Raw genomic sequence first — 15,408 nt, forward strand, 5'->3', positions numbered from 1 at the left:
AATAATTTTGTTAGATCAAGCCTTTGTTATTTGAATGAATGAATGAAAATCAAATATGGTTACTTAGTACAACTTTTTTCTCTAGGTATTTGGTCTCAGCCATCCCCAATGTGGAACATGGACGCAATGAATGAAAAGTCTCAAGCTTACAAAATACACTTAGAAAACATGAAAAGGGTGAGAAAGATGTTTTTATGCTATTGTACTTTGTACAAATTTTGAGTCACATTTTTCTTTCAAGATAAAAGTGAATTGATTGTATAGTGTTTAAGCTAATGAATTGATTGGCAATGCCTTTACGTTCATAGCATTAATCTTTTAAGATCAGGATTAGATTTATTTATTATCATAAGATGAGCAGGCCTCAGTGAATATTTCTCCATTTTTTTTTCTTTCTTAGACTTTATTCTTTTACCAATCACGTGAAAATATGTTGAGACCATCATTCTTGTTCTTTTTTATTTTTATTTAATTAATTAATTTATTTAATTGTATAGGAAAGGGAAGAAGAAAAGTTGAAAGAAGAAAGAATTAAACAAGAACTGATGGAGAGCAAACAGGAAGAATTGCGCAATCAGCAGAATGAATTGTTGAGACAGAGAGAGCAAATGAAAAGAGAAAAGGAGGAACTAGAGAAAGAGAGGTTACGGGTAAGATAGCATTTTTATTTTATTAAAAATTTTTTTTTTTATTTTAGAAATCTGTAAAAATGGACTTTTGAATTATTTTGTCAATTAAGATTACTTTATTTTTTTCAAAACGTCACATTACTTTAATGGATGTCACTTTATTTAACTAAAAATGTTGATGTCATTTAATTGTCATCAATTTTCAACCTCCCTTTAGAGGTAATTGTATTTGAGCCAAGGTCAAAAGGTGCCGTGTGCCAAGCGCTTATTTTGAAAAGTGATGCCAAAACTCCAGTTTCACCGGTTTGGAGTTTTACAAGATCTGTGTTAGGGGAAACTTCCGTCAAATTGCGGTGAGGTCAAATTGTTCCAAGGCTACCCTCTTCTCCTCCTCCCCCCCCCCCCCCCCCCCCCAATAGACACCAACACCCACATCATCATGACTGCCACAACTACTACAACCACCATCACCACATAATTACTAATACTACTACTACAACCGCCACTACCACATCATCATTATCACTACCACTACTACTACAACCACCACCACCACATCATCACTACCACTACTACTACATCACCACCATCACCATATCATCAATAGCACTTCTACTCCAACCATCGCCACCACCACCTTATCATCACTACCTCTACTACTACAATCACCACCACCACATCATCATCACTACCACTAATACTACAATCACCACCACCACATCATCATCACTACCACTACCACTACAATCACCACCACCACATCATCATCATCACTGCCACTACCACTACTACAACCACCACCTCCAAATCATCATCACTACCATTACTACAACTACAACCACCACCACCAAATCATCATCACTACCACTACTACAACCACCAACACCACATCATCATTCTCACTACCTCTACTACAACAACACCAACACCACATTATCCTCACTACCATCAGTACTACAATCACTACCATTAGGTTTTGGAACTTTACTTCATTTGACAAGAAAATTTTGGGATTATATTTGGCATTGTGTTTGTATATCATAATATAGTTCTAATCAGTTATCTATCTAGAACTAAACAATATGTAAACACAATGCCAAATACCATCCCAATTCCCTTTTCTTGTGTGCAGAAATTTCTCTTTCAGCATTGAAATTCCTCCGAGTGGTGTTTGAAGTTCCGGTGAGCCAAATTTAAAGTTAGCATCTCTGTTTTGAAGTTTCTAATTTTGTTCCTAAAGGGCATATGTTATAGTTGGAATCTTAAATTTTGTTATTTTTATGATTGAGGATGATATGTGAAGCTTGTGACCCAAAATTTTACACCAACATGACAAGTATCCATTGTGTCACTTCTGATTGATGACGACAAATTACACAGAAAAGCAACTCAAAAGCTATGCCCACCACATATAACTTTATTTTCAAGATTAGATGGCTCATGGTTATCAGGGACTACTGAAATGCACCCAAGATAATTGGCATATTTTTGTGAAGATACAACCAAACTCAAGAATCATGATCAAAACAGAAACAATTTGCCATCAGATTTCATATCTTAGACATACTGACCTGATAACTGTAAAGAAATACTCTTGCTTGCACATGCATCGTTAGTCTTAAATCTGGATTCAAAGTCATGCGTGTCAGTAAAGCACCTTTTGACCTTGGCTCCTTTTTATAATAATAATAATAATAATAATAATAGTTTTTTACATAATAATTATAATATAAAAGTCATATTTGTTACAATTTTATTAGCTAGTCTGGCATTTTTTATTCCTTTCAGAAACTTTTACCCATCCAAGCCTTAATTTTTCTATATTTGGTCAAATGGCATAATCGCTCTATTCCTGCTGGCTTTCTCTGTTGACAAACTCTACATAATGTAATCAAATTGTAATTGATATTATTGCAGTTGGTGGCTCTTTGATAAGATGATGATCATTATACATATATTTTTTTAATGTATTTTTTGGGGTTGTTTTTTTTTTTTATTGCACAGAAATTGGAAGAGGTAAGAAGGGAAGAGGAGCGAATTGCACAGCTTGAGAATGTTAGACAAAAGAAGGAACAAATGGAGCAACATATGAAAATGCAAGAGGAAAAGAAAAGACATGAAGAAGAGAAGAAAAAAAGAGATCAAGACATTAAAAAGCAGGAAGAAAAAAAGAGAAAAGAAGAGGAAAAACTTAAGGAGCAAAAAAGGAAGGAAGAGGCAAGGTGGGTAAATTTACTGGTCACTTTTCCTGCTTTATAGTCTTTTGAATATTAATTTGTGAAGCAAATACTTAAATTTTGTGGCCATTTAGGAGCAGATAAAATGTGGAAGTATTGGTGAATGCAAGGAGACTGTCATGACATTGTTTGGGAATAACCCTTCAAAGTCAATACTAGGAAATTATCAAAAGTGAAAATTGTCGAAGGCAAATATGCAGACAAGACAAAGATAACATATATATTTAATATATTTAATTACCCCTTTCAAAGTGGGCTTCTGTGTGTTAAATGTATATAGAATCCACTAAGAGGGATAATGTTTTGAAGCACCATAAGCATAATAATACATTTTTTAGTGCAGTTCAAAATGCAATATTTTCTATAAATGTTGCAGGAATTTTGAGTTTATACTTGTATGACCAGTTTTTCCCCCATTAAAGTTTGATTTTTCACCATTCCTCCATTGTTAACTTTTTTTTTGATATAAAGGAGGGCCAAAGAACTGGAGGATATGCGTCGACAACAAGAAAAGGAGGCTGCTGAAGCCAGGCAGAGGGAAGAAATGCAGCGACAGTTGGAGTTGCAGCAAATCCTAGAGGAGGAGGAGAGAATTAAAAGAGAAAATGAAGAAAAGGACAAGCAACAACAGGCAATCAAAAAACAAGTGAGAAATCTTGTTGTGTAATTGGATTATTTGCATATGGTGGCACAGAAAAATCTGGTATGCAACAAGACCATGCGAGCCGTGAGGCCAAAAAGACACTTGACTCTTAACCTCGAAATAGAGATAGCATGACCTCAATTTTGATCTTCTAATTTTTGTTGTACATTCTCTTAATACAAAACCATTATTTCTCAATATTCACAAAAAATTTCACGAACAGAATTGATAAAAATTCTAATTTTTAAACCGTTTTCTGTCCTATTTGCCATCAAGTCATCTTCTTGGAAAATGGTCTTAATTTTGTCTTCATTAAATTTATGAACAAAATTTAAAGCACAATGATCAGAAAAGGCTGTGCTGTCGTAAGAAAAAAAAATTTACCCAAAAACCCCAAAAACGAAAATTAACAACAACCCCAACATGTAGCACCTTTTTTCCTGGGCCACCACAGATATTTTTTATCTTATATTGTTTACATGTCTTAAAGGGATTTTGATTAAACTCCAAAATGTTAAATCTTAAAATAAAACCCACTTTGGGAAGACAAATCGCTCGAAGTTTGATACTTTCTTGGTATTCTTAGTTTATACCTTTTAAAGTGATTTATTCTTTCTTCCTCTTCTTCTTCTTCTTCTTCTTCTTCTTCTTCTTCTTCTTCTTCTTCTTCTTCTTCTTCTTCTTCTTCTTCTTCTTCTTCTTCTTCTTCTTCTTCCTCATTCTCCTAAGGATTTAGAAAGAGATTTGATTCAATTGTGGTGTTGAAATTGACCCGGAAAGTTTCTGAGAAGAAATTTTTGACAAAGTGTACAACACAACAAACAGAAAAAAAAGCAAAATAAATATATGGCGAGGGAGGGGGGGAGAGAGAGAGAGAGAGAGAGAGAGAGAGAGAGAGAGAGAGAGAGAGAGAGAGAGAGAGAGAGAGAGAGAGAGAGAGGTGGGGGGAATGGCTAGAAAGTGTGGTAAAGAGTATACGATGAAGAGGAGAAAGAAGCAGAGAGAGAGAGAGAGAGGGGTCAGAAAGTGGTTGAGGTAAAAGGAGGAAGAGAGGAGGAGAAAATGAAGAAGAAATGCTACTCCCTCCAATTCGGGCTGGCAAACTTTCTTTCAAGAATTACTGGGGCAATTGCCCCAGGCACATCTTTTGGTCAATTTAGTTAAGTCTAAAATAAACAGTTATTCTGGATAAGCCAGTCTTTTCTTATCTTTGTAGTCACATAATTATCCTTATAAAAAAATAAAATAAAAAATTCATTATTATTGTTATTTAACTTTGGGAATAGCAACTGATGAAAAATGTCTGTATTATTGCAACATTTTGGAGTGAATCAAGGTCTTTAAGATTTTGAGAAAATTGTGCTATATATGACTGAAATAGTTTTACTTTGTATATCGACAGCTTGAACTTCAAAAACATCAAGAATCACTGCGCAAGTTACAGCATGCTCAAAAAGAACAATTAGCTAATATGCAGGTAGATATCTTACTTTTATTTCTTTCAAAATTATGTAAGGTTTTGCAGGGCATACAAGCAGTTTTGAGGTGGCATTTGTCATTTACAGATGAATGCTTGATATGTGAAAACTCATAATTGAAATCTAGGGAGGGGTTCATTATTTAATTTTACTGTAGCTTTGATGTTTTGAGTTCATTTTCGTATTTAATAAAAATACGACTGTTAATTTAAGATCAACCTTACCAGGGGTTATTTGATCTTTATTTGAAACGTCCCATTTTCTTGTAGTTTTTTGTGAGGTAAGGAATTAAGGTACAATTTAAATTTTACTGTTTTAGAGGTCTTATCAAAATACTGATCTAATTTACTAATATCTACCTATATATGAATTGCATACCAGCCAGTCAGGACACCAACATTTTAATAATCTTACTTATTCAGTCCAAAAATATTTTGATTTAAGAGACATAAAGAGACATTGTGTCACACCATGTGAAAAACCAGATCAAACTGGTGGATGGGGTCTTTTGACCTCCCAGAATGGGCAGGAGGTCTCTTGCTTTGTTCTCTATCTCCCTATAACTGTTTTCTGAATTGAGTTCAGTTTTGTCTTGGAATGGGATTACTTGGTTTGTCCTGGCCGTGGCTGGAGTCCTTGGCTGAGAGGGAAACAGTCAAATGTATAGTATTAGTTTTGGGGAATATTTTCTTTCTTGTAAATCATCTCTCTGTTTATGTACTATAAATTTTTTGTTTATTGTGAAAATCATGTTTTGTTTGAATTTGAGTGTATTCCTCTCGGTGGGATCCTGTGCTTGTGTCTGGATGGGACTTTAAGGTGATCTCAAACAAAGCAAATTGATAGTTTGCTCGAGGAATCTAGATATGTTCCCCATTTGAATTAGTCCCCTCTGTCATTCCTTATATTGGGTGCTCTAATTGTAAATCTAGATCTTTTTTTTTTACAATCCCATTTTCTTCCTTTTTACTGGTGCTGAAATGACTTTAAGTGTCACAATCGTCGTAAAACTTGTAAAAACAAAATATAAACAAAAACAGATCAAATAAGACTTAAATATTTTATTTTATCTATTTCGCCTTTTAAAAGAATATCTTTTTTAAAGCATTTTTATTCTTAAATTGATTGATTTATCTTCGTTTTAGCGTGGGTAGTGAAAGTCAGAACCCAGAAAAACAACAAGCTGATTATGTTTTTAGGATTTGATATGAGATGCAAAATGTTTTCTTTATATTTCCTAGCTTCCTGCATCAAGTAACTGGGCTAAACATGCACCTCAAGGAAGTGTGGGTCATTCCAAGTCATTAACAGAGATTCAAGAAGAGGAGGCTCGGAGGGAAAAAGAAAGGCAAAAAGAGGTAACCTGGTTATTATCTCTTAGATTGTGTTGAGTTTTAAGACTAAAAAATAATTTGTCTCATTCACTAAATTCTTTGGTAGTCTTTTTTAAATTAAATGTTATTTATGATGAATCATATTGTCATCCTTTGACTATATTTCTTCCTCACTGAACCAGGGGCTGAAAACTAACCTCTAAATTGTGAAATTTACATTGATAACCTTGTATTGAGCAAGTTAATGAACGCTGTATCTCTAAAATTTCAAAAAAAGTCAAATTTTTCAATTCTGAATAAATATAATTTTTAAATCTCAGTTTCCTGGTTTAATGCCACCTATCATATGTCACATGGCTGAAAGTTTGCAATCTCCTTTTAACAAATTTAATAATTTTATCACACATGTGTAAATGCATAAGGGTTGTCTCTAATCAATCACTGTGATAATAGTCGTAATAGTAATGATTGTCTAGTGATCCTATTTGTACACGTTGTGTCCAATAGGGCCTTATTAGAATAATTCATCATACCTATATTCCTCAGCAACAAGCTTTAAAACAGAAAGTACAAGAGCAAGCAGCAATTTTGCAGCAGCAACAAAGTCAAAATCAAAAGTCATGGGCGTCACAGGTGTAAGTATCTCATTTTAAAATATCAAAATAATATTTTACTTTTTCATTGAAGTTTTAAAAATTATTTTAAGGGAGTTGGCTGTAACTATACAAACTACGGGGTGTGTTTCAGAATTAAGTTTTCCTCTTCTATAAGCAACCTTTAACTACCAAAATTTGAGACAGTATGACATCATAACTAAGATATCTCGATGCCAAATTTAAAATATATTGGGTTTTGTTTCATAGCTGTGATATGGCAAGTTTGTTCTACTTTTGCTCCTTGTCATGTCCAAGCGTAATTAAAGGAAATTGGCAGAGCCAAACATTGATGCAAGCTTCTCAGGCTATGATGTTCAAATTTTGAACTCTTCTTGGCAATTCTGCTGTCAAAATACAACATGGAGACCTTAGTAAAGTTTTGGAGTACAATGCTTCTTCAATTCAAACTATTAGAAGGTGGGTCAGGGAAGTTGAGGATGGCATGCAGGATGAGGAACACACTGGGAGACCTCCTGTTGTCACTTGTGGCGATACTGTTGTGAGAACGAGAGCTGTTGTGGAGAAAGATTGAGGGAAAGTGAACCTTTGGGTACACGTAATGCAGAAGTGTGTGGAACTTAACGGTTCTTATGTTGAATAGGTAATTTTTAAAAGTTTCATTTGATACTAAATTTAAGGTTGTCCATAATATTATGTGAGTACAGCTTGACAGGGAAACTTAGTTCTGACATACCACGTAGCAGCAGAAAGAGAAAACGTCTGCTTCCCAGTCTTATAAACTTACAAAATGCCATGCATGCTCAACATGACATGAATTGTACAAATATTTCACAAGCCTGTTGTTGTTATGTTACACGATTATTTGAATTGCTCCCTTATTTCTTCTTTTTAAATACAGACAAACACACAAAGAAAAAAAAAAAAAAAGAAAAGAATAGAAAAGAAAACCTGCTGGACCATTTTTGTGTACATTTTTTCCTATCAGGTCGAAAGGGATTTCTAATAGGGGACCATCACTATTGGACATCCAGCAGCAAGAGAAAGAGAATGCCAAAAAAGCAGAGAAAGAGAGAGGAAAGACTCAAAGCCACCAAGCTAAAGTATTTTACCTCTTTATGAGTATTATTTCTTTTTATTTATTAATTATTTTTGTGTGGGCAAATATAATCGTAGGGCATAGAGAATAAAAAAGATAAGTGGTGGGTTTTTCATTTTCAACTTTCTTTTTTCAAATTGTGAAATCAGTGTTTATAATATAGTTTCATCTATATATTTAATTCGGGGTTTTTTATGCCTTGCATTGTGAGAAAGTTTTGATGTAAATTAACTGAAAAGTCTCCTTCATTAAATGCTATGATGCATTTTACTAAAAGAGCAAGAGCTTAAATGTCTGTACCAACAACAACTAATGAGACCTGTTTACTTAGTTTTCTTAAGTCGTAGTTTAAAATATGTTTGTGACCCTAAAGCTTGTAGGTGCTGATAAGCCTTAAATTTTTAATATTTTAATTGTCCTGTTACTCTTACCATGTCTATCCTGATATGATTGAAACCATTTTTCACTGCAGCCAAATTGTTAAAAACAAGCTATAGCTACATATGAATTGATATGTTATCAAGATGAATGTTTTGAGAAAAATATTGTCTCTTTATATCACTCGACGTAAATATTGTGAAAGATAGGAACATTGCAGCCTTTACGGCCGTTTACTAAATGAGAATGGATCCTGATTCTCTCTGTTTTGTCTGTCATTCTGTCATACGCACCTTTTTGGATTTTTGATTTTCAATAAAACTGGTTTTTTTCATTTCATGCTTGGCATGGAACGTAGGCTTATAAATAGAACTTCACAATACTTACTTAAGAGTAACAAATGGAATGATAGATAAAGGGTTTTTTTTTCATGCTCTCCTTAAAAAAAAAGAATGACTTGTTTTGTTTTGAACAGCCGGGTATTGGAAGTGGCTCCACACGGACTGGTAACACAGGCTTGTGGGGAACAAACTCAACTTGGAGGGCAGCAGTAGCAATACAATACCTGCCCCCGTTAGTACTGGCGGCATTTGGGATATGGGTGTCCCACCATCAGTCAAGAAACCTCAGCAAGGGAAAAATGGGTAATACACTTATAATTATTTGTATACTTGAAAGTTACATATTTTACATATTTCTGATACATGCAAACCTCAATCTTTTTTTCGTATCAAATATTAGCCACATCTCGGTTTCCAGTTTTGAGCTCTCAAAAAGCATCATACCATTATCCTTTTTAAAAAAAGATTTAACTAACCTTGTCAGTGAGAGATGCAAATAATGGTAAGGTCTTGCTCACTGTCCCTGCTCGACAAATCTAAATATTTTATTTGGATTGAGCACTTCTGTCAGCATAAGATTTGCAATGCACTGCAATAAATGACAAACAATTACTGCAGTGGTTATGAAAAAATAAGTTGGCAGGTTGCAGAGTTTAATAAATGAGCATACCATGAAGGGCATAGTAATCAGATGCTATTGTCTGTTTTAAAACGCATGTCCTGGATGATCTCAGAATTTTTGGGCCTTAATTTTTTAGATGACTTTTTTTTGGCTTATTGACTATAAATGACTTTCTGTGCCTGCTGGCATGGTTTAGTTGTTACCATAACAAAGTTTAAGTAGTATTCAGCAGAATATTTATCTTACAGATTGGCAGCCTCTTCAATCCCTGGTCTGCAGCAGCAGCAGCCCAAGAAGGATGTCAAGACCAACAAAAAGGCAGCAGCACCCACTAAACAAAAAGAAGTGGTAAGTTTGCTGAGTTGATGTAGGGATGCGTGTGTTGGGATGGGGGGAGTATTTTTATTTTACGATGGGCCCAATTTTTTCCATATAGCATATTATTTTAAAATATTGAGCCCCAAAGCTATTTAAAGAAAGGAAAAGGTAATAGGTATTATATGGATGAAATGGAACTTTTTTCATATCAATACCTGTTAAAGTCAGTATTGTGACACCTGGCATGCTTAACCATCTTATCATGAAAAAGATCAATCCAAAACATTTAAATTCTTTAGCAGTTTTTTTGTTAGTGCTGAATGCTTCCATTCTCCAGTTTTGTAGCATTTGTTTGAGAAGTTTATTTCAGACAGTGTTAGGGCCAATATATTTTCTCATTTTTCCATTCTTTGTTTTTAAAAAAATATTTTTGTTGTTGTAATTGCTCTTTATATATATATATATATATATATATATATATATATATATATATTATATATATATATATATATATATATATATATATATATATATATATATATATATATATCCACAATGGAGGTCAGATCCCCGCCAGTAAATTAACTATTATTTAGAATGTTCCATATATATATATATATATATATATATTATATATATATATATTATATATATATATATATATTATATATATATATATATATATATATATATATATGGAACATTCTAAATAATAGTTAATTTACTGGGCGGGGATCCTGACCTCCCATTGTGGGCAGGGAGGCACTTACTATGTCTTCTGTCCCTCTTTATCTGTTTTCCAACTTGCTTTCCATCTTTGTCTTGGAATGCTTGGTTTTGTCCCGACCCTGGCTGGGAGGGAAACAGTCCAATGTATAGTTGTAGAGTTTTGGGAGGTAATATATTTTTTTGTCGTGTAAATCATCTCTCTTATTTTTGTTTTACATATGATTTGTAAACATTTGAGCGTGTTCCTCTTTGTGGGGACCTGTGCTTGTGTCAAAATGAGACTTTTAGGTGATCTCAAACTTAACACTGACAGTGTGCTCTTGGAATCTACACCTGTTCCCAATTTAAACCAATTCCCCTTTGTCATACTTTTTCTTGGGTGCTTTAATTGTAATTCTATAACTTTTTACTATCCATTTTCTTCCTTTTTACTGGCGCTGATATGACCTAAATGTGTTGCAAGCGCTGTAAAATCCTTTAAAAGAAAAACAATAGTTAATTTATGACTCTTTCTCCACAGAGCTCTTTGGATGGGTGTAGGCGATGTTGAAACGTTTAATTATAATATTTAAAAATGCCTTGTATAAACTGAAGTTTTAATTTATCTCAGTTCTTTCTTTTGTTGTGTAGAGCAAAGATTGTAAATAAGTTTTTGTGTTTATTAGTTAAAAAGAAAACCTTGTCAATTGTTAAATGGAAGTAAATGTGTGGGTTAAATGCACTTTTTTTATTTAAGGAGAGGGATCTCTTCTTGGAACATTCATTATTGTTCGTGCTTAGATCAGCATTAAATCACTTTTTTTTCCTTCTTTTTTTTTTTTTTAACCAGTGATTTAAGGCAGTATATCATTATTTCCTACAAAGAATAAAATAGTATTTTGACTTAATTTCATATCACTAGTTTTGTCTTCTGCTAGTCACAGGTTATACTTTTAAAGTTTTTGAATTGTCCCATCAAAAGAACGACATTTGACGGTGCAATATGATGTGTGGTGAAATTTCAAATCTTATGATGATTTTATTTGCCTTTTAAACAAGATGGTTGCATGTACACCATCTTTCAAAATTGTATCTACATGAAAATTTTCAGATTTTTAGAATACCCAGGAAACAAGTTTTAATGCTAACATGATGACTATTTATTTTTTATCCATTTATTGTAGGAATCGGTGCAGAAACTATTTCAAAACAAGAAACAAGATGGATTTTCTGCTTGGGTGACAGAAAAACTATCACGATTTTCATCTGTTATTGATAGTGAGTGTTTCATATCATTATAAATAAATGTTAAGGGGACATGGGATAGCTAGTGATCCAAGAAGATAAAAAAAATGTACAGGACATGAAAAAATATTCACCCGTCGCCATAGAAATTGAAATTGTTTGGTGGCCATCTTGGATTATTATAATTTTTAAAAAGTCAAAGGCTCAAAAATTAATGATCTATTAGCATTAAAGATAAGTATGGTAATAGATTATTATATTATCTAAAAAATTACACAAGCTGTTAGAGATGCCAGTTTTTAAAATTTTATTCACGTTTAACTCCAGGAAGGTTTATAAAAAAAGCATAAAAATTGACAAATTCAACAAAATTCAAAACAAATATTTATTGCATAATTTCAAAAAAAGCTTGTGCAATTTTTTTTTAGATAATTGTCTAATCTATGATCTCTCTAAATTTCAAGGCTTCAGATTAAAAAGTGTAGTAGGAGTTAACTCTAATTCTAATAATTTGAGAAAACTAAATCAGATGTAGAAAATTTTAAATATTGGGTTAACATGCATCATCTTTTTGAGCTTAATTTAAGCTTTCTAATGGCATGAGAGTGCTGATTTCATGGAACTAATGTAACTAAGGGATGAACTTTGCTGTTGGCAGATTTTTTTGATGGGCTTGAGGTTAACTTAACATACCTTTGGCAATTTCGTGAAGTTGAGCAATTTTGACAATTTTTTCATGTTATGATTTGTATAAACTAAAAGATTGATGTTTGAAATATCTAAAAATGTATATAACTCAATTTTGATTTATGGTGCCAAATTTGATAAAAATTGCCACCGCATGTCCCCTTAAAAAATGCCTTTCAGATGTTTTCTAATCAATGTTGTTCAGGTTTTTAAATATATTCATCCGTTCTGATTGAGTTTCTTGATCTTGAGTAATTTAATTAACATGAGAAAATAAAATGTGCCTTTTTGTAAAATATGGGCAATCTTATAATAGATAATAAGTTTTATACTTTATCAGTAAAACATTCCTTATGAAATGGTTAGCAAAACACCTTGCTTTGTGTTGTGTTATAATATTAGTAGGGTGATTGATTCCTCCATATGCATTTATTTTCTTTTCAGTTCCTACCTTTGTGTCTTTCATTGTGGAAGTTGACAGTCCACACGATGTAAGTTATCTTATTTGCTTTTTCCTCTCCTACATAATTCTGTAGATTTTAAAGTTCTTTTTCCTGCTAATTTTTTTTCTCTCTCTTTTACATTTTTGTTAGAACATGAACAATTCTTTTTGAGCAATGGAATAATTTAATGTGGATTTGTTTTTACACAAATTCCGTAACATTTCCATATTATACTTGGTTTATCAGTGATTTTTACAAAAATTGACAAGTAATTGCCTTTGCATTGTTCCAGAGTATTAGAAAAATGTATAACAAATTACAGTGATTTTTAGTAAGTAAAATAATGATCTTAATATTTAATGCATCTTGGGTTGCAGGTACTGGATTATGTGAAAACATATCTGGGTGATACCAAAGAGACTCAAGACTTTTCTCGACAGTTTTTGGAGAAAAGAAATCAGTGTAAAAATCAAATGCGCCTTCAGAAACAACTAGAGGAGGTAATTGACGAAATTAACCATTTGAAATAAGTTAATATCCTTAGACTTTATTTTTTAAAGGAAGTGAGTATTGTAAAAATTGCTGCTGAGCTGTATCCCTTTTGAAGAGAAAAGATAATATTTTGCATTACATTCTTTGTGCAATACCTTTATTGTCAAAACCAATTATAGGTTGTGCAACAGTTCAGAGTTCAATTTGAGCTGAGTTTATGATATCAAGGACTTAAGGTTTTCTTTTTTCAAATTCTCACAATATAAAATGTAAATTTAACCATTTCTTTTTGGTCTAACTTATTTGTAGACAGCACATTTTGGTTGTCCAAAATTTCTGATAAACAGTAATAATAATAAAATTGACAGCATTATGAATTGTTTCATTGGTATCAGTTATTTTTTCTTATTTAGATTTTTGGTTTTACCAAAATTTACTTTTTACATAATTTGTCATGTGAATTTTGGTATTTATCCATACCTTCTGCAGTCACCGCTAGGCAATTACACTGATAAGACGACATGTTTCATTATTCTTCTTTGAACTTAGCATAAATTTTTTTACTTATCATGGGAAAGGAAATGACGGAAATAATCACAATGCTCATTTGTACCCATCCATCAGGATAGCATTTGGGGTCCAGCACCTGCCATAAATCCACACACAGCCCCTATCACCACATCTGATTCATCAAAAGCTGGAAACAAGGAAGGAGGGCAGGGAAGCAAGTCCAAGAACAAGAAAAAGAAGAAGGCAGCAGCACAAAAGATAGATAGCAGCATTTTGGGATTTACTGTTACTGCTGACCCCAATCGTAGAAATGCCTCAGGGGAATTTGAGACCATCGACTGAAAAAAAAAAAAAGTATGATAATGATGGAAAAGAACAAAGCAAAGAAAAGCTACATTAAAACTGATCTCTTGTTGTCTCAAAATTTCTTTATTACCAGTGATAGTGTACAGTCTGTTATAATTGTTTTGGTGTTAGTGTTACTCTGAATAATTCGAATGGATGGGCATGGAGATATGAAGAAGGTCATCTTTTTGACCAATACTCCTGGATGTTTGAATGCCACACTGGGATAAGCGATGTGATGAGCTGCTGAGAAGAGAAACTGAATATTTTCACAAAGAAGAATTAGGGATTAAATTTTTTGATTTAAATGACCAGCAAAATACTAAAACAAAAATTTAAAACAAAGGAAAGCAACAACATTTTAAGTGGTAATAAAATAATATAAGATGTGTTGAAAGAAAACAGTTTTGTCTCAAGGCTTATCATAATCGGCTTTACTTGGATAATGTGGCATTCATAATATTCTGCATAATGACAATTTGACAAATGAGTTGAAGAGCATTTGTTTAGAAGTGTGGCAATGGTTTTTATTCAATGGTTTTGATTTTAGTCATGTTCCCGCCATCTTTTATATTTTAAGGTGAGAGGTTGAGTGTGTATTTTATTTGTTGAATGGCAAAGAAAAAGCTTATTATCCTTATGGATCCAAAGTGTTTTTGTGTGTGACTAACTTGTGAAACTGCTGTGGATGTTCAATGTATTAATGAGTACTCAAAATATTATGACATTGTAGCTGTACTCAATGGAAAAAACAAGTTTGTTTTTTTTTCTTTTTACAAATTTCCTTCTTCATTTTATAGATTTTGATTATGGAGGGTAATGATAAATCTTGACATGTTGACAAATGGATAATGTACTTAACATTGTCTATAATCATGATCTTCCTTATGCGTTTTTGTTGTTGTTGTTGTATGTTATAATTTGCTTTCTGTGATTAGATATTTCTCTTTCAGGTAAACATTTATCTCAATTTCATGAACCGACTCCATTCAACATAATTTTATAGAATAACAAAATTATTGTCATTGGAGATTTCCACGATAGGGGGAGGGGGGGGGGGGGGGGAATTGTTTAAATTATTCTGCTGTGCTCTGACAAAACACCTTAGTCTCATGTTTGCCAGAAAACTTTTTTAAGGTATGAAACAGTGCCGGTTAAATGGTGACAAGCACCAATTTTTTTTTTTTTTAATATTGTACCAGCTAACAAAGAACTTTTGACTTCCTTCATCTAAGTTGTGGGTTATCTTAGTCTCTCAATATATGAAGCAAAAGTAACTTTAAAA

At 32.8% G+C, this 15,408-nt stretch overlaps 1 protein-coding gene across 1 annotated transcript in view; it reads left to right on the top strand.

Moving 5' to 3' along the window:
* LOC144971121 (uncharacterized) overlaps positions 1-14,252 on the top strand; it is a 37,950-nt gene extending 23,698 nt beyond the window's left edge. The window contains 15 exon segments of the mRNA XM_078911543.1: positions 86-177; positions 498-650; positions 2,634-2,851; positions 3,338-3,512; positions 4,912-4,986; positions 6,229-6,345; positions 6,868-6,956; positions 7,924-8,038; positions 8,888-9,022; positions 9,025-9,056; positions 9,624-9,723; positions 11,586-11,679; positions 12,778-12,824; positions 13,154-13,276; positions 13,893-14,252. Coding sequence (XP_078767669.1) covers positions 86-177; positions 498-650; positions 2,634-2,851; positions 3,338-3,512; positions 4,912-4,986; positions 6,229-6,345; positions 6,868-6,956; positions 7,924-8,038; positions 8,888-9,022; positions 9,025-9,056; positions 9,624-9,723; positions 11,586-11,679; positions 12,778-12,824; positions 13,154-13,276; positions 13,893-14,120 — 1,793 coding nt within the window. The 3' untranslated portion in view covers positions 14,121-14,252.
* The last annotated feature ends 1,156 nt before the right edge of the window (positions 14,253-15,408 follow it).

The sequence above is a fragment of the Berghia stephanieae genome, chromosome 4, assembly GCF_034508935.2.
Source record: "Berghia stephanieae isolate SIO BIC M18660-M18661 chromosome 4, UCSD_Bste_1.3, whole genome shotgun sequence".
In the NCBI taxonomy this organism is placed as follows: Eukaryota; Metazoa; Mollusca; class Gastropoda; order Nudibranchia; family Aeolidiidae; genus Berghia; species Berghia stephanieae.